Source organism: Ranitomeya variabilis, chromosome 5, assembly GCF_051348905.1.
Source record: "Ranitomeya variabilis isolate aRanVar5 chromosome 5, aRanVar5.hap1, whole genome shotgun sequence".
Taxonomy (NCBI): Eukaryota; Metazoa; Chordata; class Amphibia; order Anura; family Dendrobatidae; genus Ranitomeya; species Ranitomeya variabilis.
Window position 1 is genome coordinate 78,533,424 of NC_135236.1, and position 25,686 is coordinate 78,559,109.

General features: G+C 43.7%; 1 protein-coding gene and 1 long non-coding RNA gene across 2 annotated transcripts in view; both read left to right on the forward strand.

The window, feature by feature from the left end:
• The window catches only part of LOC143774768 (uncharacterized), a 104,523-nt gene that overhangs the window by 63,282 nt on the left and 15,555 nt on the right, over positions 1-25,686 (forward strand). The gene's annotated exons all lie outside the window — the stretch shown is intronic.
• Positions 14,409-18,886, forward strand: LOC143774764 (uncharacterized). Its single transcript, XM_077262527.1, has 5 exons — positions 14,409-16,004; positions 16,085-16,159; positions 16,480-16,675; positions 16,829-16,991; positions 17,748-18,886. The coding sequence occupies exons 1-5, from the start codon at positions 15,810-15,812 to the stop codon at positions 18,760-18,762; spliced, it is 1,644 nt and encodes a 547-aa protein (XP_077118642.1). The 5' UTR covers positions 14,409-15,809; the 3' UTR covers positions 18,763-18,886.

Below are 25,686 nucleotides of genomic sequence, written 5' to 3' on the forward strand. Positions count from 1 at the left end.
CTCTTCCGCTTCGAGCGCCATGTCCACTAGTGACCTTGTGACATTGTTTACGTCACAATAATGCTGCAGCCTATCAGTGGCAGTTGATGGGCTGCAGCCTTCACAGTACCATCCGACAGGATAGGTCTCTCTCACAAAACACAGCATTGACCCTACCGATCTTGTGACATTATTTATGCCACAAGACATAATGTGACAAGATTTTCAGTAGGGAGGAAGGAGAAGGACCGGCACATTGTCCTTTTAAAAAAATTGTGTGCTCGAGGAAAGGACTTGTGGTACAGAACAATAGAGGTAGGAACCTCAGAGCCACAAAAGGAAATTAGACTGTAGGTCTTGTTGCAGTGTAAATTTATTTTGATCTGGCAAGGAGTCAACAACAGATGTGGTCCAATGTTTTGACAGGGAACGGTCTTTGTGAAGGACATCTGTTGTGTGCATGAAGCGATGGCCGGGGAATCACCATGGTGCAGGGAGACTACCGTACAGAAGATGAGGTGCAAACAAAAAAGGGTAGATTTATTGGAAGGCAAGGAATGAAGTGGATGAGGAAAATGCAAACAGGGGTATGCAATGGCAAAAGATAATTTACAAGAGTTGTATTCTTTAGCTGGACCGTCAAAAAGCACAGTGCTCCAACTATTACAGAATCAATATACGTCACACAAGCAAAATCAAACAATAAACAAATAATGATGCTACTCTACGTATAGCCTCCCTGGCCTTTACTAAGCAGGCCACACAGCTGCCGTGTTCTGTCTGTTGAAGCCTACAGTAGGCCCTGACTTATGCACAAAACAGGAACAAACTCACGGTGATGTTGGGGACTCAGATTCAGTCCCGGGGGCCCCCAACAGTCCAGTACGGTGGTGCGCACGGCTCTCTGCCAGCTATGTGAAATGTGGTCTTCTCCTTGCTTTTGGATCCAGGAGGTGCTCCTGGAAACTGTAAATCCCCTTCTCAAAAAGATACACACACACACACTAATACAACCCAATAAAATATAATTCATATCTCTAAAAATATAAATAGATATAGTATATATATATATAGATGTATAAAATACAGTGCATGGGGTGTGTGGTAAAAGTAAGTGGAAACCACTCAATACATGGAAAAACCAAAGCCCAAGAGCATAGACTAAAAGAAGGAGAGTTCCTAAGCTAAGATACACATACATTTATTTTTATTTTTATTATTACGATAGCAGATGGTCAATTTACAAAACATAATAAAAAATGTATAAAAAGAAGATGTGCATTACAGGACATATAAAATATTAACAATATAATTAATACATAGATAAATAAAAGTAAACCGCAGTATGAAAAAAGGAGAAAACCTGATGCTGAATTGTTAATAATAGGTGAAAAAACGGTGAAAAAATATCTGATATAATAATATATATATATATATATATATATATATATATATATATATATATATATAACAATGCAAAATAGTGTATCAGTAACTAAAGTTCTCAATTGCCACAACAAGCATAGGGTGTTTACACCGGTCAAGTAAAATTATCAGGGCCAGCGTAGATATCAGAGCACTGCTCTGCCAAAAAATAAAGTCAGTGGAAAAAATAACAATAAAAGCTTACAGGATACCTTTTTGGGGTTAATGTCCGTGTGCACAACGCGCCCCGACGCGCGTTTCGGTAGAATTTCCTTCGTCAGGGGGTATAATTATTGATATAACGCCAGGTATATGTAGTGTATGTGCAATTCAATGATTAGACGCGGTCCGGGTACAATCGGCGCATGCGCAGTCAGGAGGTCCCGGAAGTCCCGAGCGGCGCGTCACGTGACCGGACGCACGGCATTATGGATCCAACGTTACCAAGGCCATAGTGACGCAACGCCCCAGAACCCAGGGGTACAGACCGCGCACGCGCACAGCCAGGAGAGCGCCATCATCAAGTGCAGGTAGACAGAAGAAATGGATCAGCGCGATCAGGCCACTCATGATATAGTGGAAATGATATTACTTTATCATCTTTATGTAATTTTAAGAAATTACCATTGATAATTTTCACTTTCAAGAACACTTTAGGAAATTTTTGAATTATGTTTCAGTACTATTGGCAATTTTTATGGAAAAGCTATTGCCATAGTTTTCAAAAATAACTTATGCCATGATGCTAAAGTGCTTGTAAAAGAACACCAATAAACGAAAAATAATTGTCTCAGCTCACTGCTCCTTGTTTGTTATTCACTCAATACATTTCCATTTGGATTCCAGTTCACCTGTGCAAGAAGTTAATTCCTTGGATGACAACCAGATAGTCATAGCGCCTCTGCACTTAACTCAAACCCTGTGTAAAATCTGTACTTCAGTTCATGAAAACATTCATCAAAGTGCCAAGGATTAAGAACAGGACAATTTTAACCCCTTTACCACCTAGGGTGGTTTGCATGTTAATGACCGGGCCAATTTTTACAATTCTGACCACTGTCACTTTAGGAGGTTATAACTCTGGAACGCTTCAATGGATCCTGGTGATTCTGACATTGTTTTCTCGTGACATATTGTACTTCATGATAGTGGTAAAATTTCTTTAATATGAATTGCGTTTATGTGTGAAAAAACTGGAAATTTGGCAAAAATTTTGAAAATGTCGCAATTTTACAACTTTGAATTTTCATGCCCTTAAATCACACAGATATATCACACAAAATACTTAATAAGTACCATTTCCCACATGTCTACTTTACATCAGCACAATTTTGGAACCAAATTTTTTTTTGTTAGGGAGTTATAAGGGTTAAAAGTTGTCCAGCGATTTCAAATTTTTACAGCACCATTTATTTTTTTAAGGACCACATCACATTTGAAGTCACTTTGAGGGGTCTATATGATAGAAAATACCCAAAAGTGACACCATTCTAAAAACGGCACCCGTCAAGGTGCTCAATACCGCATTTAAAAAGTTTATTAACCCTTCAGGTGCTTCACAGAAATTTTTGGAATGTTTAAAAAAAATGAACATTTAACTTTTTTTCACCAAAAATTTACTTCAGATCCAATTTGTTTTATTTTACCAAGGGTAACAGGAGAAATTGGACCCCAAAAGTCGTTGTGCAATTTGTCCTGAGTATGCTGATACCCCATATATGGAGGTAAACCACTGTTTGGGTGCATGGCAGAGTTCGGAAGGGAAGGAGCACCATTTGACTTTTCAATGCAAAATTGGCTGGAATTGAGATTGGAAGCCATGTCACGTTTGCAGAGCCCCTGATGTCCCTAAACAATGGAAACCCACCACAAGTGACACCAGTTTGGAAACTAGACACCCTAAGGAACGTATCTAATGCGTAGTGAGCACTTTGAACCTCCAAGTGCTTCACAGATGTTTATAATGTAGAGCCGTAAAAATAAAAAATATTTTCTAATTATTGCTCCCACTGTTGATTTCTTCACTCCAAGCTGGTTGGCTATTGCAGATTCAGTCTTCCCAGCCTGGTGCAGGGCTACAACTTTGTTTCTGGTGTCCTTTGACAGCTCTTTGGTCTTCACCATAGTGGAGTTTGGAGTCTGACTGTTTGAGGGTGTGCACAGGTGTCTTTTTATACTGATAACAAGTTTAAACAGGTGCCATTACTACAGGTAATGAGTGGAGGAAAGAGGAGACTCTTAAAGAAGAAGTTACAGGTCTGTGAGAGCCAGAAATCTTGATTGTTTGTTTCTGACCAAATACTTATTTTCCACCATAATATGCAAATAAAATGATAAAAAAACAGACAATGTGATTTTCTGGATTTTTTTTTCTCAGTTTGTCTCCCATAGTTGAGGTCTACCTATGATGTAAATTACAGACGCCTCTCATCTTTTTAAGTGGTGGAACTTGCACTATTGCTGACTGACTAAATACTTTTTTGCCCCACTGTATATATGTATATTTATATTTAATGCAGCGCTAGATAGCATAAAAGCCGCTAATTCAATTGCCGGCGTTTGCTCTCTCCTTCACAAACCCGACAGGATATGAGACATGGTTTTCATACAGTAAACCATCTCATATCCCTTCTTTTATTACATATTCCTCTTCACTAATGTAAGAAGTGTCTGTGTGTCAAATTTGGGGGCTCTAGCTATTAAATGAAAGGGTTAAATAGCGGAAAAAATTGATCTTCCAGATGTGCCTTTTCTGGGGTGGCTGGGGGCAGATGTTTGTAGCCAGGGGGGTCCTATAACCATGGTACCTCCCTAGGCTATTAATATCTGCCCTCAGTCACTGGCTTTACCACTCTGGCGGAGAAAATTGCGTGGGAGCCCACGCCAATTTTTTCCGCGATTTAACCCTTTAATTTAATAGCTAGAGCCCCCAAATTTGACACACAGACACTTCTTACATTAGTGAAGAGGAAAATGTAATAAAAGAAGGGATATGAGATGGTTTACTGTATGTAACAATGTCTCATATCCTGTCGGGTTTGTGAAGGAGATAGGAAAAGCCGGCAATTGAATTAGCGGCTTTTATGCTATCTAGCGCTGCATTAAATATAAATATATATATATAGGTGTCTCACTGACATATATATGTATATATACCTATTCTATGTGTATATATCTACTCTATTCTAACCTGTCAGTGTGATTTTAATGTACACCGCGCTGAATTGCCGGCTTTTCAAAGGACACCGGTGAGTAAAAATCGGACAGAACTCGCATGGTGCGAGTGCTGTGCGATTTTTTTTTCTCGCACCCATTGACTTGCATTGGCGAGTCTCGTCCGAGAATCGCAGCAATACGCAGCATGCTGCGATTTTTTTCTCAGTCCTATTTCGGGTGAGAATAAAATCGCAAATGAAAAGACACCTATTGAATAACATTGGTCCGAGTGCAATCCGATTTTTTATCGGATTGCACTCGTCCGTTTTCCTCAGAAGTGGAAATGAGCCCTAAGGGATGAAGAGGTAGCAGTCACACCCTGAAATGGTGGCCAAGAGAGGTCAAAATGCCCATTTGCTACAGCGTTATATCATCTGTCAATCATGGTAGAGAAAACGTGGTGGTCTGAGGGTACCATGATGCTTGTGAATCGAGATGTTTGAACATGGTAAAAGGACCCAAACATGGAAGACCAATTGGCAGATTCATTCATGTATTTAAGTAAGTTTTCCAGTATAAAGCACTTTGAAAAGTCACAAAATTTTTGCACATCTCGAAGTTGCTTAAGAATTTAGCAAATGTTGGCATTTTAACACTAGTCCCAGGCAGCTCCGCCAAAGCGCCCACCTGCCGCATTCATCATAAGATACTCCACTTTAGTGGTCTAACTTATGCCAAAAATGTTACTCCATTTGTTGACAAGGAGTAGCATTTATGGCAAGGCACATGCCACTGAGAATATCCACCAAATTCATTAAGTGGCATGCACCTCTTAATGAATTTGTTGTACCTTATTCATCAGGCTTCTTCGTTAAGACTAGAGTATATAATGCAAGTTGTAATGAATCGGCCCCATGGCCATGGCTCTATTACGTACAGATATGTCATACCGTCTGCATAGAGCTTCATTGAAGCCAATTTCATTCTACAGGGCGATGCAGAAGAGGATGTCCATGACCCTTTTTAAATATACTTACTGTGCACTAAAAAAATAAAACAAGCATACTTACCTTCAAGATCAGTGCCACTCTTCCGCTTCGAGCGCCATGTCCACTAGTGACCTTGTGACATTGTTTACGTCACAATAATGCTGCAGCCTATCAGTGGCAGTTGATGGGCTGCAGCCTTCACAGTACCATCCGACAGGATAGGTCTCTCTCACAAAACACAGCATTGACCCTACCGATCTTGTGACATTATTTATGCCACAAGACATAATGTGACAAGATTTTCAGTAGGGAGGAAGGAGAAGGACCGGCACATTGTCCTTTTAAAAAAATTGTGTGCTCGAGGAAAGGACTTGTGGTACAGAACAATAGAGGTAGGAACCTCAGAGCCACAAAAGGAAATTAGACTGTAGGTCTTGTTGCAGTGTAAATTTATTTTGATCTGGCAAGGAGTCAACAACAGATGTGGTCCAATGTTTTGACAGGGAACGGTCTTTGTGAAGGACATCTGTTGTGTGCATGAAGCGATGGCCGGGGAATCACCATGGTGCAGGGAGACTACCGTACAGAAGATGAGGTGCAAACAAAAAAGGGTAGATTTATTGGAAGGCAAGGAATGAAGTGGATGAGGAAAATGCAAACAGGGGTATGCAATGGCAAAAGATAATTTACAAGAGTTGTATTCTTTAGCTGGACCGTCAAAAAGCACAGTGCTCCAACTATTACAGAATCAATATACGTCACACAAGCAAAATCAAACAATAAACAAATAATGATGCTACTCTACGTATAGCCTCCCTGGCCTTTACTAAGCAGGCCACACAGCTGCCGTGTTCTGTCTGTTGAAGCCTACAGTAGGCCCTGACTTATGCACAAAACAGGAACAAACTCACGGTGATGTTGGGGACTCAGATTCAGTCCCGGGGGCCCCCAACAGTCCAGTACGGTGGTGCGCACGGCTCTCTGCCAGCTATGTGAAATGTGGTCTTCTCCTTGCTTTTGGATCCAGGAGGTGCTCCTGGAAACTGTAAATCCCCTTCTCAAAAAGATACACACACACACACTAATACAACCCAATAAAATATAATTCATATCTCTAAAAATATAAATAGATATAGTATATATATATATAGATGTATAAAATACAGTGCATGGGGTGTGTGGTAAAAGTAAGTGGAAACCACTCAATACATGGAAAAACCAAAGCCCAAGAGCATAGACTAAAAGAAGGAGAGTTCCTAAGCTAAGATACACATACATTTATTTTTATTTTTATTATTACGATAGCAGATGGTCAATTTACAAAACATAATAAAAAATGTATAAAAAGAAGATGTGCATTACAGGACATATAAAATATTAACAATATAATTAATACATAGATAAATAAAAGTAAACCGCAGTATGAAAAAAGGAGAAAACCTGATGCTGAATTGTTAATAATAGGTGAAAAAACGGTGAAAAAATATCTGATATAATAAAATATATATATATATATATATATATATATATATATATATATATAACAATGCAAAATAGTGTATCAGTAACTAAAGTTCTCAATTGCCACAACAAGCATAGGGTGTTTACACCGGTCAAGTAAAATTATCAGGGCCAGCGTAGATATCAGAGCACTGCTCTGCCAAAAAATAAAGTCAGTGGAAAAAATAACAATAAAAGCTTACAGGATACCTTTTTGGGGTTAATGTCCGTGTGCACAACGCGCCCCGACGCGCGTTTCGGTAGAATTTCCTTCGTCAGGGGGTATAATTATTGATATAACGCCAGGTATATGTAGTGTATGTGCAATTCAATGATTAGACGCGGTCCGGGTACAATCGGCGCATGCGCAGTCAGGAGGTCCCGGAAGTCCCGAGCGGCGCGTCACGTGACCGGACGCACGGCATTATGGATCCAACGTTACCAAGGCCATAGTGACGCAACGCCCCAGAACCCAGGGGTACAGACCGCGCACGCGCACAGCCAGGAGAGCGCCATCATCAAGTGCAGGTAGACAGAAGAAATGGATCAGCGCGATCAGGCCACTCATGATATAGTGGAAATGATATTACTTTATCATCTTTATGTAATTTTAAGAAATTACCATTGATAATTTTCACTTTCAAGAACACTTTAGGAAATTTTTGAATTATGTTTCAGTACTATTGGCAATTTTTATGGAAAAGCTATTGCCATAGTTTTCAAAAATAACTTATGCCATGATGCTAAAGTGCTTGTAAAAGAACACCAATAAACGAAAAATAATTGTCTCAGCTCACTGCTCCTTGTTTGTTATTCACTCAATACATTTCCATTTGGATTCCAGTTCACCTGTGCAAGAAGTTAATTCCTTGGATGACAACCAGATAGTCATAGCGCCTCTGCACTTAACTCAAACCCTGTGTAAAATCTGTACTTCAGTTCATGAAAACATTCATCAAAGTGCCAAGGATTAAGAACAGGACAATTTTAACCCCTTTACCACCTAGGGTGGTTTGCATGTTAATGACCGGGCCAATTTTTACAATTCTGACCACTGTCACTTTAGGAGGTTATAACTCTGGAACGCTTCAATGGATCCTGGTGATTCTGACATTGTTTTCTCGTGACATATTGTACTTCATGATAGTGGTAAAATTTCTTTAATATGAATTGCGTTTATGTGTGAAAAAACTGGAAATTTGGCAAAAATTTTGAAAATGTCGCAATTTTACAACTTTGAATTTTCATGCCCTTAAATCACACAGATATATCACACAAAATACTTAATAAGTACCATTTCCCACATGTCTACTTTACATCAGCACAATTTTGGAACCAAATTTTTTTTTGTTAGGGAGTTATAAGGGTTAAAAGTTGTCCAGCGATTTCAAATTTTTACAGCACCATTTATTTTTTTAAGGACCACATCACATTTGAAGTCACTTTGAGGGGTCTATATGATAGAAAATACCCAAAAGTGACACCATTCTAAAAACGGCACCCGTCAAGGTGCTCAATACCGCATTTAAAAAGTTTATTAACCCTTCAGGTGCTTCACAGAAATTTTTGGAATGTTTAAAAAAAATGAACATTTAACTTTTTTTCACCAAAAATTTACTTCAGATCCAATTTGTTTTATTTTACCAAGGGTAACAGGAGAAATTGGACCCCAAAAGTCGTTGTGCAATTTGTCCTGAGTATGCTGATACCCCATATATGGAGGTAAACCACTGTTTGGGTGCATGGCAGAGTTCGGAAGGGAAGGAGCACCATTTGACTTTTCAATGCAAAATTGGCTGGAATTGAGATTGGAAGCCATGTCACGTTTGCAGAGCCCCTGATGTCCCTAAACAATGGAAACCCACCACAAGTGACACCAGTTTGGAAACTAGACACCCTAAGGAACGTATCTAATGCGTAGTGAGCACTTTGAACCTCCAAGTGCTTCACAGATGTTTATAATGTAGAGCCGTAAAAATAAAAAATATTTTTTTCACAAAAATGATCTTTTCGCCCCCAATTTGTTATTTTTCCAAGGGTAACAGGAGAAATTGGACCACAAAAGTTGTTGTGCAATTTGTTCTGAGTATGCTGATACCCCATATGTGGGGGTAAACCACTGTTTGGATGCATGGCAGAGCTCGGAAGGGAAGGAGCGCCGTTTGAATTTTCAATGCAAAATTGGCTGGAATTGAGATCAGATTCCATGTCACGTTTGGAGAGCCCCTGATGTGCCTCAACAGTGGAAACCCCCCAATTCTAACTCCAACCCTAACCCCAATATACCCCTAACCCTAATCCCAACCCTAACCATAACCCTAACCAGAAACCTAACCCTAGCACACCCCTAACCCTAATCCCAACCCTAATCTCAATCATAACCCTAACCCTAACTTTAGCCCCAACCTTAACTTTAACCCCAACCCTAACTTTAGCCCCAACTCTAACCCTAACTTTAACCCTAACTCCAACCCTAATCCTAATGGGAAAATGGAAATAAATACATTTTTTTATTTTTCCCTAACTAAGGGGGTGATAAAGGGGGGTTTGATTTATAGCCATTTTTTACAGCGGGTTTTTATGTTTGGCAGCTGTCACACCCTAAAAGACGCTTTTTATTGCAAAAAATAGTTTTTGCATCACCACATTCTGAAAGCTATAATTTTTCCATATTTTGGCCCACAGAGTCATGTAGGGTCTTGATTTTTGCCGGACGAGTTGGCGTTTTTATTGGTACCATTTTTGGGCACATGACATTTTTTGATCGCTTTTTATTCCAATTTTTGGGAGGCAGAATGAACAAAAACAAACAATTCATAAATTTCTTATGGAGGGGCATTTATACCGTTCCGCGTGCGGTAAAATCGATTAAGCAGTTTTATTATTCGGGTCAGTACCATGACAGAGATACCTCATTTATATCTTTTTTTATGTTTTGGCACTTTTATACAATAAAAGAGCTAATAACTTTTTTATTTTTCGGTGATGGAGCTATATGGCAGCTTGATTTTTGCAGGACAAGATGACATTTTCAGCGGTACTACGTTTATTTATATCCGCTTTTTTGATCGCGTGTTATTCCACTTTTTGTTCGGCGTTATGATGATAAAGCATTGATTTTTGTCTTGGTTTTTTTTTAATGGTGTTCACTGAAGGGGTTAACTAGTGGGAGTTTTATAGGTCGGGTTGCTGCGGACGTGGCAATACCAAATATGTGTACTTTTATTGCTTAGATTTTTTTTATTCAAATATTAATTTAAAGAAGTCGTCCACTACTATAACCTTTTTTTTTTTTTTCATAAATCTTGCTATTATGTGCCACTGAAAACATCCACTGTGTTTATTTTAGCAATATTACCTTTTATCATGCTGTAGCAGCACATCTTTAGTGCTGGATTCAGCTCTCATGGGGTTAATCGACAACTTCTTTCTCCTGAGTTACTGTGCTCTAATACTACAAGTTCCATGATGCATTGCACTGCTACTAAGCCCTAACCTGGCACACCCACTCCAAAACACACCCCAACCCCTCCCTCCCCTCCCTCCTCTAGCTTCAAAAAGATTTGTGATGTCATTTCTGTCCAACCTCCTCTTTTACATTTGTCCAACCTACACTCCATTACACAGATAGATGGATAGATAGATAGATAGATAGATAGATAGATAGATAGATAGATAGATAGATAGATAGATAGATAGATAGATACAGATACAGCTTTTTTGTTTTCGTTTATCGCTCCCCTTCTTTCCAGAGCCATAATTTTTCCGTCAATATGGCCATGTGGGGGCTTATCTTTTGCGGGACAAGTTCTACTTTTGAATGACACCATTGGTTTTACCATATCGTGTAGCAGAAAATGTGAAAAAAATTCAAAGTGCAATGAAATGGCAAAAAAGTGCAATCCCACACTTGTTTTTTGCTTGGCTTTTTGGCTAGGTTCCCTAAATGCTAAGGCTGTGTGCACCCGTTGCAGATCTGATTGCAGATCCGCAGCGTTTTTTGCTGCACTGAATTGCATCAAATCCGCAGTGTAGTGCACAACCAATGTAAGTCTATGGGAGCCGCAGACTTGTTGTGCACATGCTGCAAAAAAGCCGCACCGAAACCACACCAAGAACTGCATCAAAACCGCACCAAAAACTGCATCAAAACCGCACCAAAACTGCACCAGGTTTTGATGCAGTTTTTGGTGCAGTTTTGATGCAGTTTTTGGTGCAGTCTTGATGCTTTTTTTGGTGCGGTTTTTGGAAATAAGTAAATAAACGGAAAATGTGCATGATTTGAATGGAAACATGCATGAAAAAACGGATTCCAAGGCCGGATTCATCATTTCACAGCTCAGTTTTATACTTTTTTTGCCGGATCCGTCGCTGTGCGTTTTTTCGCCGGACAGAAAAAACGTTCCTCTGTATGTGTTTTCCTTCCGGCGGAAACAGCTTTTTTGATGGATCCGGCAAAAAACGGATGAAACTCTATGAGAAAAAAACAGATCCGACGGAAAAAAATGGATCCGTTTTTTTCAAAACTCGCCGGATTGTGCCTCACGGCAAAAACCTGATGTGTGAAAGCACCCAAATATATGGATAGATACATCTATGTATCTATAGATATATCTATAGATAAATATATCTATAGATAGATATATCCATAGATATATAATAGAAATGCCGATGTTTCTATAAGGCTACTTTCACACTTGCGTTTTTCGCAATCTGTCTTTTTGGGAAAAAAACGGATCCTGCAAATGTGCTCGCAGGATGCGTTTTTTACCCATAGACGTGTATTAGTGAAGGATCGCGACGGATGGCCACACGTGACGTCCATCGTGCAACGGATGCGTCGTGTTTTGGCGGACCGTTGGCGCGTCCATCGCGTCTGCCATTTTCTACCGCGCATGCGCGGCCAAAACTCCGCACCCTCCTCCCCGGACTTCAGAATGGGCAGCGGATGCGTTGAAAAACTGCATCCGCTGCCCACGACGTGCACAAATTTCACAACGTGCGTCGGCCCAACGCATAGCGATGGACCCGTGCCGATGCAAGTGTGAAACAGGCCTTAATGAGCGTTTAGTTTAATAAAAAACTGAAAAAAACGGCGTGGGCTCCCGCGCAATTTTCTGCGCAAGAGGTGGAAAGCCGACGGCCGGGGGCCAATATTTGTAGCCTGCTATGAATATCAGCCCGCAGCTGTCTGTGTAGCCTTTACTGGCTATTAAAATAGGGGGACCCCCCAAAAAAAAATGACGTGGGGTCCCCCTATATTTTATAGCCAGAAAGGCTACGCAGACAGCTGCGGGCTGATATTCATAGCCTAGAGAGGGGCCATGGATATTGGTTCCCCCCCCCCCCCGGCTACAAATACCAGTCCGCAGCCGCCCCAGAAATGGCGCATCTGTAAGATGCGCCAATTCCGGCACTGAGGCTGGTTTCACACTTGCGTTTTTGGACGCTGCGTTTAAGTGCTAAAAAACGCATGCGTTTTTTTTCCTATACTTAACATTAAAAACGCATGCGTTTATTTGCGGCAAAAAAAAATGCATTGCTGTCTATGTAAACGCATGCGTTTTTAAGCACATGCGTTTGCGTTAAAAACATGCGTTTTTATAGAAAAAAACAGAAAAAACACTGAAAAACCACCCACCACCATCAGGGTGATAAAGGGATCCAACCCTAACCCTACCCTTAACCTCACCCCTAACCGTTTAATGAACATTTTCGACATAGTGCCACAATATTTCAGTGCCACGTATTTCAGTGCCACGTATTTCAGTGCCACGTATATAAGTGCCACGTATGTAAGTGCCACGTATATAAGTGCCACGTATGTAAGTGCCACGCGCCACGTATTTAAGTGCCATGTATGTAAGTGCCATGTGACACGTATTTCAGTGCCACGGATTTCAGTGCCACGGATTTCAGTGCCACGTATTTCAGTGCCACGGATTTAAGTGCCACCTATGTAAGTGCCACGTATTTCAGTGCCACGTATTTAAGTGCCACGTGCCATGTATTTCAGTGCCACGGATTTAAGTGCCACGTATGTAAGTGCCACGTGCCACGTATTTCAGTGTCACGTATTAAAGTGCCACGTATTTCTGTCACGTTTAGGGTTAGGGTTAGGCCCTAACCCTACCCCTAGCTATTTCTATTTATAGTGGGTTTTCTTGTGGATTTTGATGATTGGCAGCTGTCACATACTTCTCAGCATGCGTTTTAAAAACGCAACCGCATGAAAAAAACGAATGCAAACGCGGCAAAACGCCGCGTTTTTTTTCTACATGCAAAAACACATGCGTCTAAAAAACGCAGCGTTTTACCGCGTTTACATGCGTTTTTTCACACATGCGTTTTTTTAAAAACGCATGCAGATAAAAACGCAAGTGTGAAACCAGCCTTAGTCTACATTCACATTAGCGTTCGGCGCCGCAGCGTCGGGCGCCGCAGCGTCGCCGCATGTGTCATGCGCCCCTATATTTAACATTGGGGCGCATGGACATGCGTTGTGCTGCGTTTTGTGACGCATGCGTTTTTTTGGCCGCAAGCGTTGGGCGCCGAGAACGCAGCAAGTTGCATTTTTTTTGCGTCCAACTTTCGGCGAAAAAGGACGCATGCGTCGCAAAACGCAGCGTTTTAGCGTGCGTTTTGTTGCGTTTTTGTTTGCGTTGTGCGTTGCGTCGCCGACGCAGCGGCGCACAACGCAAATGTGAACGTAGCCTTAGCCCCTCTCTTCCCACTCCCGTGTAGCGGTGGGATATGGGGTAATAAGGGGTTAATGTCACCTTGCTATTGTAAGGTGACATTAAGCCGGGTTAATAACGGAGAGGTGTCAATAAGACGCCTATCCATTATTAATCCAATACTAAAAAAGGGTTAATAAAACACACACACATTAGGAAAAAGTATTTTATTATTCTTCATTTAACCATACTTACCATACTTCAGCGCCTGCAAAAAACGTAACATAATAAACCGTATACTACCTGTCCACCATAGTCCAATTAATAACGAGTGTCCCACGACGATCTCCCCTATAGAACAGTGACATCGGGTGATGTCACTGCTCTATATAGGACCCTCAGTGACACACTGACAGGAGACAATGGCTCCTGTAGTGCATCACTGAGGTTACTAAAGTTCACTGGTCTCACTTTATGGCAAAAAGCTGCGTGGGAACTTTCTCATACAGCATGCCATAAAGTGAGACTAGGGACTATTTTCTCACAGGGGCGTAGGAATACATTGTGGGGAATCAGTAGCGTAGCTACTGGGGGGGCAAAGGGGGCCATCGCCCCGGGCCTAGTCACATGGAGGGGCCCACTCAGAGCCGCGGTCGCTTTAGTCATTAAGCAATAAGGCTACGTTCACATTTGCGGTGTGCGCCGCAGCGTCGCCGCCGCAACGCACCGCATGCGTCGTGCGGCCCTATCTTTAACATTGGGGCCGCATGGCGCCGCATGTACATGCGTTGTCATGCGTTGTGGTGCGTCGTACGCCGCATGCGGCGTTAGGGCGCACCTGCCAGGGCGCGGCAAACGCAACATGTTGCATTTTTTGGGCGGCGCAGACTTTTTAAAAAACGCATGCGTCGTGTTTGCGTCGTGTTTGCGTCGTCGATGCGCCTTTTTTCCCATTGACTTGCATTGACAACGCAGACGACGCAAGTACTTGCGTCGTGATGCGTTGTACGACGCATGCGTTTTTCTTACAAAAATGCAAAACATTGTCTAGACTTTGTCTAGACACTTAAAAAAAGCACTATATATATAAAAAAAGGGGTGGGGGTTTGCCATTGTCTTTCACCAGGCTATCCACACAAGACACTGAGAGGAGCAACCTGCTTTCCAAACCTGTAAGTATATATTTCTCTTTGCATAATTTTTTTTCTGTGTTTTATTTTTTTTTTTGATTTAATTTGTGCAATGTTTGCTCTGTGATATTGTACGGTTATGGCACTGTAGGTTGTTATTGAATAATAACATTTTTTTTAATGTGTTTCTGATATATGCTGGCGTTTCTTGTGTGCGGCCTTGCTGGGTTTGGATTGGTTTTGGATTTATATTTTGGTTGTTCTTGTGTCATGCGGATGTTCAATGCCTTTTTTTTGTAAGATTTTTTATTGTAAAATTTGTGGTGCATGTCTTTTTCTGGCTTCTATTGTTGGGGTAACCGTATGGCGTTTTCTAGGCTCATGTCTTGCTGGGTTTTATTATGCTGTTGGCATTTTTTTTTCTTTCCTTGAGTGTCTTTTCTTGCTGGTGGGGGGCTACATTTATGATGTTTCATTTGTATTGTATTGTTCCGTGCTGCTATATGCCATTCGTTTTCTGTATGGCTTCCATATATATATCTCCTGTCTTGAATGTTTCCATAGCCAAGTGTGTAGTATTTATTTTTTTTTTTTTTTTAGTTTGGGCCCTTTTTTAAAAATTTCTTGTGTTCTCTTTTCTATTTGACTATGGTTTTTCTTTTGGTTGCTGTATATTGTCCTGTAATGTTTATTGCTTATTATCTATAATGGTATTTATCGCCTTTTTCAGATGTATTTCTGTGGTAGATGTCACCAGATGGTGTTGTTTTGGATCATGTCTTGTTGCTATTGTAAAGTATGGCGTGCAGTTTGCTATTTCATTGTGCCTTTTTTTTTCCTCTTTATTTTTTTATTTTTTTTTTTTTTAAATTTGGACATAGGTGTCTATTTTTGCTTAATTTTGTTTGGGTCTATTCTTGTATTGTTTCTTCTATTGTCTTCTCTTGTAATGTATGGCGTTGTGGTGTCGCTTTTTGAGTTTGCATTGTCCTATCAGTCAACAGTCAATTGTGGTTGTTTTAATGTTTTATTGTATGTGGCATTGCTTTGAATGTGATTTTTTGCTCATTTTTTCATTGCAGAGCAAACTTGCAAGAATGACGAGTGAGTCAGAGTCTGAACATAGGCAATCGGCGAGGGGGAGTGCGGTGAGTAATTATGTCCAGTTGCTTACTATTCGCTGCCATTTGTAGCATTGTCACTAATTTTTGTATACATTTTTTTACAGGCTTCTTCAAGTGAGGGGGAAGGCACACAGCGGGAGCAGGGAGATCGGTGCCAAGATGGGTCGTCAGGCCGGCAAGTGAGTATTTGTTGTTTTTTTTTTATCTTTTTTTTTTTTGTGGCATCCTGCTGGGAGGAACATTAGGAGCAACCTGGTTTCACTAGGGCTGTTTACTAAGCTTAATTACATATAGCTTTTCAGGGCAGCAAGTATTTGGGGGAAGGTAACATACAGTTGAACTCCCTGCACAAAAACATTCAAAAATACAGGTTTAGAAACCATCAATATACATACATAAAATGGCAAAGGATAGGGCAAAGGTACAAATCATGCCAGGTGCTGATGATGGTTGTTTATATTTGCCTATTTGTAACCTTTTTGTTTTCTATTTTTTCTAGGTTTCACAACGGGACCACAGGGAGAGTATCGATGTGGAGCTCCTGATCTCCAGCATCCAGGAGCGTGGCCCGTTGTGGGACAGCCGTGACCCCCGGCACATGGACCAGGTGGTTTCTAGGCGTTTGTGGGCAGAGGTGGCAAAGTCGCTGTGGGATGGCTTTGACAGTGCCTCCGCCAAGGACAAAGGCACCTTTAGTGAGTATTGCTGATACGCTGCTATGACCCATCTTGCCAGGATAAACACAACCGTGTGTGATGCTATCAACGCCTAAACTTTGCATCACACACGGTTGTTTTATCATTTTAAAATGCTACATATGTAACCTTTTTTTTTCTTTGCATTCACAGTGACAAAGTTGAGGACCAGATGGCGATCCATGAAGGACCGTTTCAATAAGGGGCTGCGTGCTGAGGAGGAGCAATCGAGGAGTGGTGCTGCTGCGGCCAAGTCGGTTCCATATAAATACAACCGACAATTACAGTTCCTAAGACCAATCCTTGGCCGCCGACAGTAAGTATTTTGTCCACATACCATATTGCACATTGGACATTGCCCAGACACATATATTGCACAGCCACATAGTACATTGCCCAGCCACGTACATTGTGCATCCACACACATAGTATGTTTGCAGGCCACTATATCGCAGCCACATAGTACACGTTCTAGCCACGTATCCACATAGTACATTTCCCAGGCACATAGTGTCTTGGCCATCAATGTAGTCAGCGTAGCATATTGGCCATCCACGGTATTTTTTTTAGGTTAAGCGAGAGTCCTTGTAGTCCATGACAGGTTACGTTCTGAGTCAGTGTAGTTCTGATCGCAGGAATAATGATGACGTCTCGATCACAAGATCCTAACGTCATGGACATTCCTGCGATCAGATCAGCAAAGTTTTTTTTTGTTTTTATTTTTAAATTTTTTTTTTATAGACCTTAAATTTTCTATTATTTTTGAGACATAGACGGCATCTTGAAATTATTATTTCACACCAAAATTTTTTCAAAATATGACAGGGGTATGCATTGCCTTTGGCAGAGGGAATGTACAGTCATTTTCTGCCGTCGGTATGTCCATGATTGTTATCGTGAGCCCTAATGGTCAGCTGGCGATAACAATCAGCAATTTATTATAGGCCACACAGAGTGAGAGACAGGGGATTGTAATGTTTTGTTGTGTCATGTAATGAACATTTTTTTACAGGAGTTGGCGTATGTGATAGTTTATTAATTGAAGACTAATTTTTACATTATCTTTTCACAGGACACACAGCAGCACCCTCCAGCGAGCTCCCCCCTGTGAAGCGGAACTTCATGGATCGCCATCTGAGCCGTCACAGCCATCCCACAGCGACAGCAGGCCTGCACCACCATCATCTGGAGAACCGGCTGCCGGTACGTCAGGTTTTCCCCTGCCCGAGGCCTCTGGCGCACCTTCGTTCGGGAATTCCCGACAGCGCCAGCGGGCCTCGGACAGGTCAGTCATGCCTGAATTTTTGCACTTGGGCACGGTGTTCCAGAACGGTTTCAAGGCGTTGAGAGATGAAATGTCCAGTATGGGACGGCGCCTTGAAATCCTGGAAGCCGAGCTCACAAATCCGGCAAAACATTTTTTAAGCACAATTGCTAAGGGCATGGTGGAAAACCTTACGCCGGAACTCCAGATTTCGGTGATGCAGGACTGCCACAATTCTTACGTGAGGGCTCTGCAGCAGTCTCGGGTCGCGCAGTCAGCGACACTGCCCGTAGTGCCGTCGCTGGCTAGCGTGACTCCGACTACTGCTGCAGAGTCACTCCAGCCACCCCACCCTGGTCCAAGTGCCGGGCGACGCCACCACAGCCACCATACCAGTGTGCGGCCCACTCCTGCTCCTGCCAGGCCCTCATCCTCCCGTAGGAGTGCTTCTGGGGGAGATGCCGCCGAAGGCAGGGAAAAAAAAAAAAGAAAACATAAGAGGAGGCACACAGACACACACCCAGAGGCACAGGTTCTGGCTGCTCCAGGACACACACCATCTCGTCGTGGCTCTAGCCACAGCAGGAGCAGCCAGGGCCAACCAAGCCAAAAAAGAAGGCGGCTTGTGTTGCCTCCTCCCTCCTCCACTGACGAGGCGGTCTCCCCAGTGTACCCTGCGGGGGGTTTGGACCTGCCCTCAAGCCTCCTTCAGTATGGCGGCTCCTCCTCCTCTACCACTCCCACTCCCAGGTCCAGAACTCGAAGCTACCGGTCACCGCTGGTAGCGGATGTTGATCCCCCCTCGGATGTTGATACCCCCTAATTTGCTTTTCCCTTTTTTTCTGTTTCCCCCCAATAAAAATTTATTTTTTTGTATACAATATTTGGTCTTCTTTTCAAGTACAATGCTCGGTAATTCACTCCGTGCGCCGTTTATTTGTGCTTCAAACGCCTCATATATGCAATGTCAGACAGTATTTTTGGATTTTTTAATTTGACCGTTTCTTTGGGTGTCGTTCATTGCTGTATGAGGTGTTTCCAAACACTAAAGTGTATGAGTTGTTTTCAAAGAAAAAGGGTATGTGTCCACGCTCAGGATTGCATCCGAATTTGGTCCGGATTTTAATTCAATATTTGTAGCCAAAACCAGGCGTGGGTAATAAATACAGCAGTGGAGCATATGTTTCTATTCTACTTTTCCTAATTGTTCCACTCCTGGTTTTGGCTTACAAATATTGATGAAAAAACCTGAGCAATTCAGGATGCAATCCTGAACGTGGACACATACTGTAAAGGTACCTTCACACTTAACAATGCTGCAGCAAAACAGACAACGATGCAATTCACTGCAGCATCGCTATTTGGGAGCTGGAGAGCTGTCTGTGTGACCGCTCTCCAGCGACCAACGATGCCGAGGTCCCCGGGTAACCATGTTAAACATCGGGTTGCTAAGCGCAGGGCGCACTTCCGATGTTTACCCTGGTTACCAGTGTAAAATGAAAAAAAAAAAAAAATATTCACAATCGCATCCCCCGGCGTCAGCTTCCCTGCACTGACTGAGTGACGTCCCTCACAGCAACGCTGTGCTGTGCATTCACTTTACGGCCGGCGCTCACTCAGTGCAGGAAGTGGACGCCAGGGGACGCGAAGATGAGTATATTTATTTTTATTTTTTAGTTTACAATTAACACTGGTAACCACGGTAAACATAAGCGCGACCATGCGCTTGGTAACCCGTTGTTTACCCTGGTTACCAGTGTAAAACATCGCTGGTATCGTTGATTTTGCTGTCAAACACAACGATACACGGCGATCTGACAAACAAATAAATATGGTATGGTATAAATTTTGTCTTGGAAGCATGGTAGAAAACGTAAGAAATTTTTTTTATTAAAACACAACATTTTAAAAACAAAGGTTTACAAGTTTTTTAGATAAGGCACATTTACATTGGTGAACTATTTTTAGCATAGTCACACCAGAATACAGTCCAACAGTTTATTACACCATTGAATCTTGCCATGACAGACGGCCAACATCTGACACAAAATAGGCCGCAAAACGGTCCCTCATCTGCGCAATTTCCACGCTTGACCTCAGAGGATGATCATGGAAATTGGGCAATGGGTTGGCTATGGTTTCATCCAGATCAACGTTCAGTCTCTCTTTGGCCAGAATAAAATTGTGGAGAACCACACACGCCTTCACCACCTCATCCACTGTCTCAGTTTTCAGATTAATGGCGGATCCTAATATCCGCCATTTAGAGACAAGGATGCCAAAGGCGCACTCCACAGTCCTTCTGGCCCTGGACAGTCTGTAATTGAACACCCTTTTCGTGTGGTCCAAGCCCCGACTTGAGTAGGGTTTCAATAGGTTGGCAGACATTTGGAATGCCTCATCCCCAACCACAACAAATGGCATCGCAGGGCCTTCGGTGTGGGGAAGAGGTCGTGGCTGGGGGAAATTGAAATTGTTGCCATATAATTTTTGGCCCATATCAGACTCTTTGAATGTGCGCGAGTCATTTGACCGGCCAAAAGCACCAATGTCGACTGCCAGAAAACGGCAGTCCGCACCGGCAATTGCCATCAGCACAGTGGAAAAATATTTTTTGTAGTTATAGAAAAGGGATCCACTTTTCCCTGGCTTGGTAATACGAATGTGCTTGCCATCCACCGCGCCAATACAGTTTGGAAACGAACACACTTCCTCAAATTTCTCGGCGTTGGCCAACCAGATATCGCTTGTAGGGACGGGTAAAAATTCTTCCCGGAGGTTATCCCACAAAGCGCGGCAGGTCTCAGCAATAATTCCCGAGAGAGTGGAGACTCCAATCCGGAACTGAAATTGAAGGGATCGCAAGGTCTCTCCGGTAGCCAGGAAACTGCCAAGAAGATAAAGAAATTACATTAGTACATTGCAATTTATAAGGGTATGTCTCCACTGTCCGGAGACGCGGCGCTATCGTTGCAGCGGCGAAGCCGGTCGGCGATAAGCCCCGCCCCCTTCCTGGGACGCAATGGTGCCGGATGTGTACAGTACACATCCGGGATCATCGCACCCCTCGCCGTAGGGCCCTGTGATATACCTTGCGGGGACGCTGCGTCCCCGCAAGGTGTACGGACATGCTGTGTTCTGAAAAGACGCGCAGCATGTCCGGAGTCGCAGGGCCTCCGCGTGCGGGTTTCCACGCATAGTGGAGACGGGATTTCATAAAATCCCCTCCACTATGCTGGAACATCTGGACGCTGCTTGTTTGACGCTGCAGCGTCAAACAAGCTTACTGACCGTAGAAACACAGCCTAAAAGTACATTGACCATACCACCCCCAACAAAAATTAAGAAAAAAAAAAAAAAAAAAAGGGAAGATGTGAACGTAGCCGAACATATCTCAAGTCATTCAAACAGCTACGTACCGTAGAGTCACCAGCAGCCGCTCCTCTGCGGATATAGCTCTCCGGAGCTGAGTATCCTGCCTGCTGATGGCTCCTTCCACCCGACGCAGAAGATACCGGAAGCTCTCCTGAGACATCCTGGTGTACTCGAAATACTTCTCCAGGTTCTCATTCAGTTCGCCAAACAAGCTATGGTATGCTCCACGGCTCTCCCGGACTTCCAAGATAGGGTGTATCCAAAATCTGCGATGAATCCATCTCCGTTTTTCTCTTTCTCTTTGATGAGCACAGGCGACAGCATAGGCATGAGCCAAGGCTAAATCCATCTCCATATCCATGATAACACTGTCCAAGGGACGCTCCATCATGAATACCAGCAAATGGGAGGAATTCATGTCTGCCATGGTATATATACACAATTACATAAACACCAACCCTCTTCTAGCCATTGGTGGCCCTTATCTATTGTGTAGACACTTTTTTTGGTGGGTGGGATGAAGAATGACTCACTGCACAAAAAACGCATGCGGCGCAAAACGCTGCGTTTTTTGTTGGAAACGCAACTGCGTTTACAAAAAACGCTGCGTTTTGCGCCGCATGCGTTGAACGCATGCGGCGCAAAACGCAGCGTTGTGCATGCGTTGTGTTGCGTTTTTGTCTGCGTTGTGCGTTGCGGCGGCGACGCTGCGGCGCACACCGCAAATGTGAACGTAGCCTAAGCGGCCGCGGCTCTCTGATGTTTCAGAGTACAGGAGGAGGCAGGAGCGCAGGCTGCAGCGTCGCCCCGGGCCTTGTAACATGATTGCAGGAGGGGCTGGGCCCCACCCATCCATCCAGAGCCGCGGCTGCTTCAGTGGTAAGCAATAAGCGGCCGCGGCTCTCTGCAGGCCGGACATGGCGACGCACTGCTGCCTGGTCTCTGCTCAGCTGGAGACTCTGCACGCTGCACAGCAGCCAATAGCAGAGTCTCACTGCGAGCGCACGATGCGGGCTGGAGCTGGAGCGCTGCTAACCTGATAACATCTTGACAGGCTGGCAGCGCTGCAGATAGCTCCGCCTCCACCCCAGGTCTGCTGCTCCTATTGGTCCGCTGTTCTCAGGTCCTAGTCAGCACTCAGCAGCATCTCTTATTGTGCCAAGAGCCCAAGATAGTTCCTGGCCGGCCACCTGGACAAACTGACGGACGGGAGAGAGACAGGAGTCAGGAGGACGGACATATTCATAAATGTAAGGGCTGCTGACTGTGGAAATTAGTGCAATGTTCGACTTCTTTTAAATAAATGAAAGCACAAATGACACTGCACATGAAGTAATGCTAGTAATGCTACTGTGGGAGTGAAGTGAATGTTAGGGGGGGAGGGGGAGTATGTAGGGTAGTGGGGGTGGGTGGTGCTGTAGGGGCCTGCCTGCTGTATTTCTTTTCATGGAGTATTATTATCTAATAGTTGTCTGGGTGGAGGTAGGGGGCTTATTATATTTACAGCTGTTAGGCTATGTCTCCACGTTCAGGATTCCCTGCGCTTTGGATGCAGCAAATACCCCGCTCCACCAAAAGCGCCGCCCCCTGTTGTATGCGCGGTGATTCCGCTTGTGTTAATTGAACACAGGCGGAATCACCGCATCGTATTCATAGACTGGGTTATTAATCTTGTGGAGATGAAGCATCTTCACAAGATAAACAGACATGCAGCGGTCTATAAAAACGCGCTGCATGTACGGTTATGCGGGTCTGCCACCTGCATGTTTGTACGCATAGTGGAGACGGGATTTCATAAAATCCCCTCTACTACGCTGTAACATCTAGACGCTGTGGATTTGATGCTGCGGCTGTACGCAACATCCAATCCGCAGCAAATACGAAAGGTTTCATGACCATGGAAACACAGCCTTGGTATAGCACGCCCTCATACAATAACCATGGCTCTAGCTGCACTTTATTTAAAGGGATTGTCTGATCTCATGCTGCAAGTTTGCAGGTACTCCTATGTGGCTGTAAAATTGTGACCCTTCACAACTCACATACTAAGGATTCGCCATTACCCATATCAACAAGTATGCGATCTGCTTACTCCTGGCCATGTTCTAACTGTGCAGCCTCAATAAGGCCTCTTTCACACGTCCGTTTATTTCCAATACCAGAAAAAACGGTACCAGACATATCCATGTCCGTGTGTGTAATACGTGCGGCACACATGTAACTGAGATGCCCAGAAGAGTGTTTAAAACCACCATAAGGCTGTGTGCACACGTTGCAGATTTTTTGCATTTTTTTCGCCTTTTTTGCGCTATAAAAATGTGAAAACGCATACATTATGCATCCCATCATTTAGAATGCATTCCGCAATTTTTCTGCACAAATCCGCAAAAAATCCACAAAATTAATGAACATGCTGCGTTTTTTACTGCGATGCGTTTTTTTTGCAGAAAAAAAACGCATCGCAGTAAAAAACGCAGCATGTTCATTAATTTTGTGGATTTTTTGCGGATTTCCCACTATATTATTGCATTGGGAACCTCCGGAAAAATCTGCAAAAAAAACCGCACCAAAAACGCGGTAAAAACATGCAAAAAACACATGCAGATTTCTTGCAGAAAATGTCCTGTTTTGCTCAGGAAATTTCTGCAAGAAATCCTGAACATGTGCACATAGCCTAATTATGTAAACAAACGTTACTCAGGTTAAGGGGCCCACTCAGATGTGTTTCGCCCCCCCTAGCCTGAACCCTTAGCTACGCCTCTGTGGGGAATACATTGTGGAAGGATACCTTCCTCCCCTCATTGTGTTCCTGGAGGCCCTGGAGAGTGGTTGCGTCAGCTGATGCTCCTGCTCTCCACGCGAGATCGTCGTGGGACACTCGTTTTAATTGGATTTCTGCGGATCAGGGAGTATAGTGTTTGTTTATTATTTTAATATTTTTTACAGATGACAATGGCTTCAGGGATCAAAGTGACAAGTGATGGTGAGTATGTACTCTATGTTTTATGTACTGTATGTCTATATGTATGTACTGTATGTATGTATGTACTGTATGTATGTACTGTATGCGCATGTCGTCGCATGCCGCATGTCGTCGCATGGCGCATGTCGTCGCATGCAGCATGTTGTTGCATGGCGCATGTCGTCGCATGGCGCATGTCGTCGCATGCAGCATGTAGTCGCATGGCACATGTCGTCGCATGGCGCATGTTGTCGCATGTCGTCGCATGGCGCATGTCGTCGCATGCAGCATGTCGTCGCATGGCGCATGTCGCATGTCGTCGCATGCAGCATGTCGTCGCATGGCGCATGTCGTCGCATGCAGCATGTCGTCGCATGGCGCATGTCGGCGCATGCAGCATGTCGGCGCATGGCGCATGTCGTCGCATGCCGCATGTCGTTGCATGGCGCATGTCCTGTATGTGTTCTATGCATGTATGTACTGTATATGTTTTTTTTTTTCTTTTTACATTCAACACATTAGCCGGATGATGGGACTACTACTGTCCCATCATTGGCTAATGTGTCACTCACTGTCACTGTAGCAGGCAGAGCCCGATGGGACTTGTAGTCCCATCGGACATGCCTGCACACAGAGACAACGCCGCCGCCACTACCACCGCACAGCCACCTTCAGCACCGGCATCCGCCGCCACGGCACCGGCCGCAGCCGCCGCCACAGCACCGGCCGTCGACGCACCAGCGGCCGCCGCCAGTGCACCGGCCGCCGACGCACCAGCCACCGTGGGACCGGCCGCAGCCACGGGATCAGCCGCCGCTGCAGCACATCTCGGCAAGAAGCAGATCCCAGCACCAGACACCTGCAGTGCACAGCCCCGCCCGCCCCCAGCACAGCACAGTCCCGCCCACAGCCCAGTCACTCTTGAGTGACTGCTGACTGTGGGGCTGGGACACGCCTGTTACTGACGTCACATCAATTTCCAGAGTCTGGAAATTGACGTGACGTCGGCGGAAATTAGCGGTGGCTGCAGCCTTGGGGTCACGTGACCCGGACTCAGCCACCAGCATAGCGCCGCAAGGTATTTACACAATTCATCAGATGCCCCGGGGGGATACATTGGGGGGATAATTGAAAGTAGTGGACAACCCCTTTAATGATAGAATAAATATTGATTTTTTTATTATTATTTTTTAAAATATTTTTACAATTATTTTAAAAAATATTTTTTACATTAATTCTTAGTTTTACACTTTGTCCCACTATGGGACACTCATTTTCTGCAGGCTGATCGCTTCTATAGCATGCAGATCTGCAAGCTACAGAAGCTGTCAGCGCTGCAGCTTCTGTACACTGACATTGAGAAACTTTCTGACATGCACTGCGCATGACAGGAAGTCTGTCAGCTCTGGA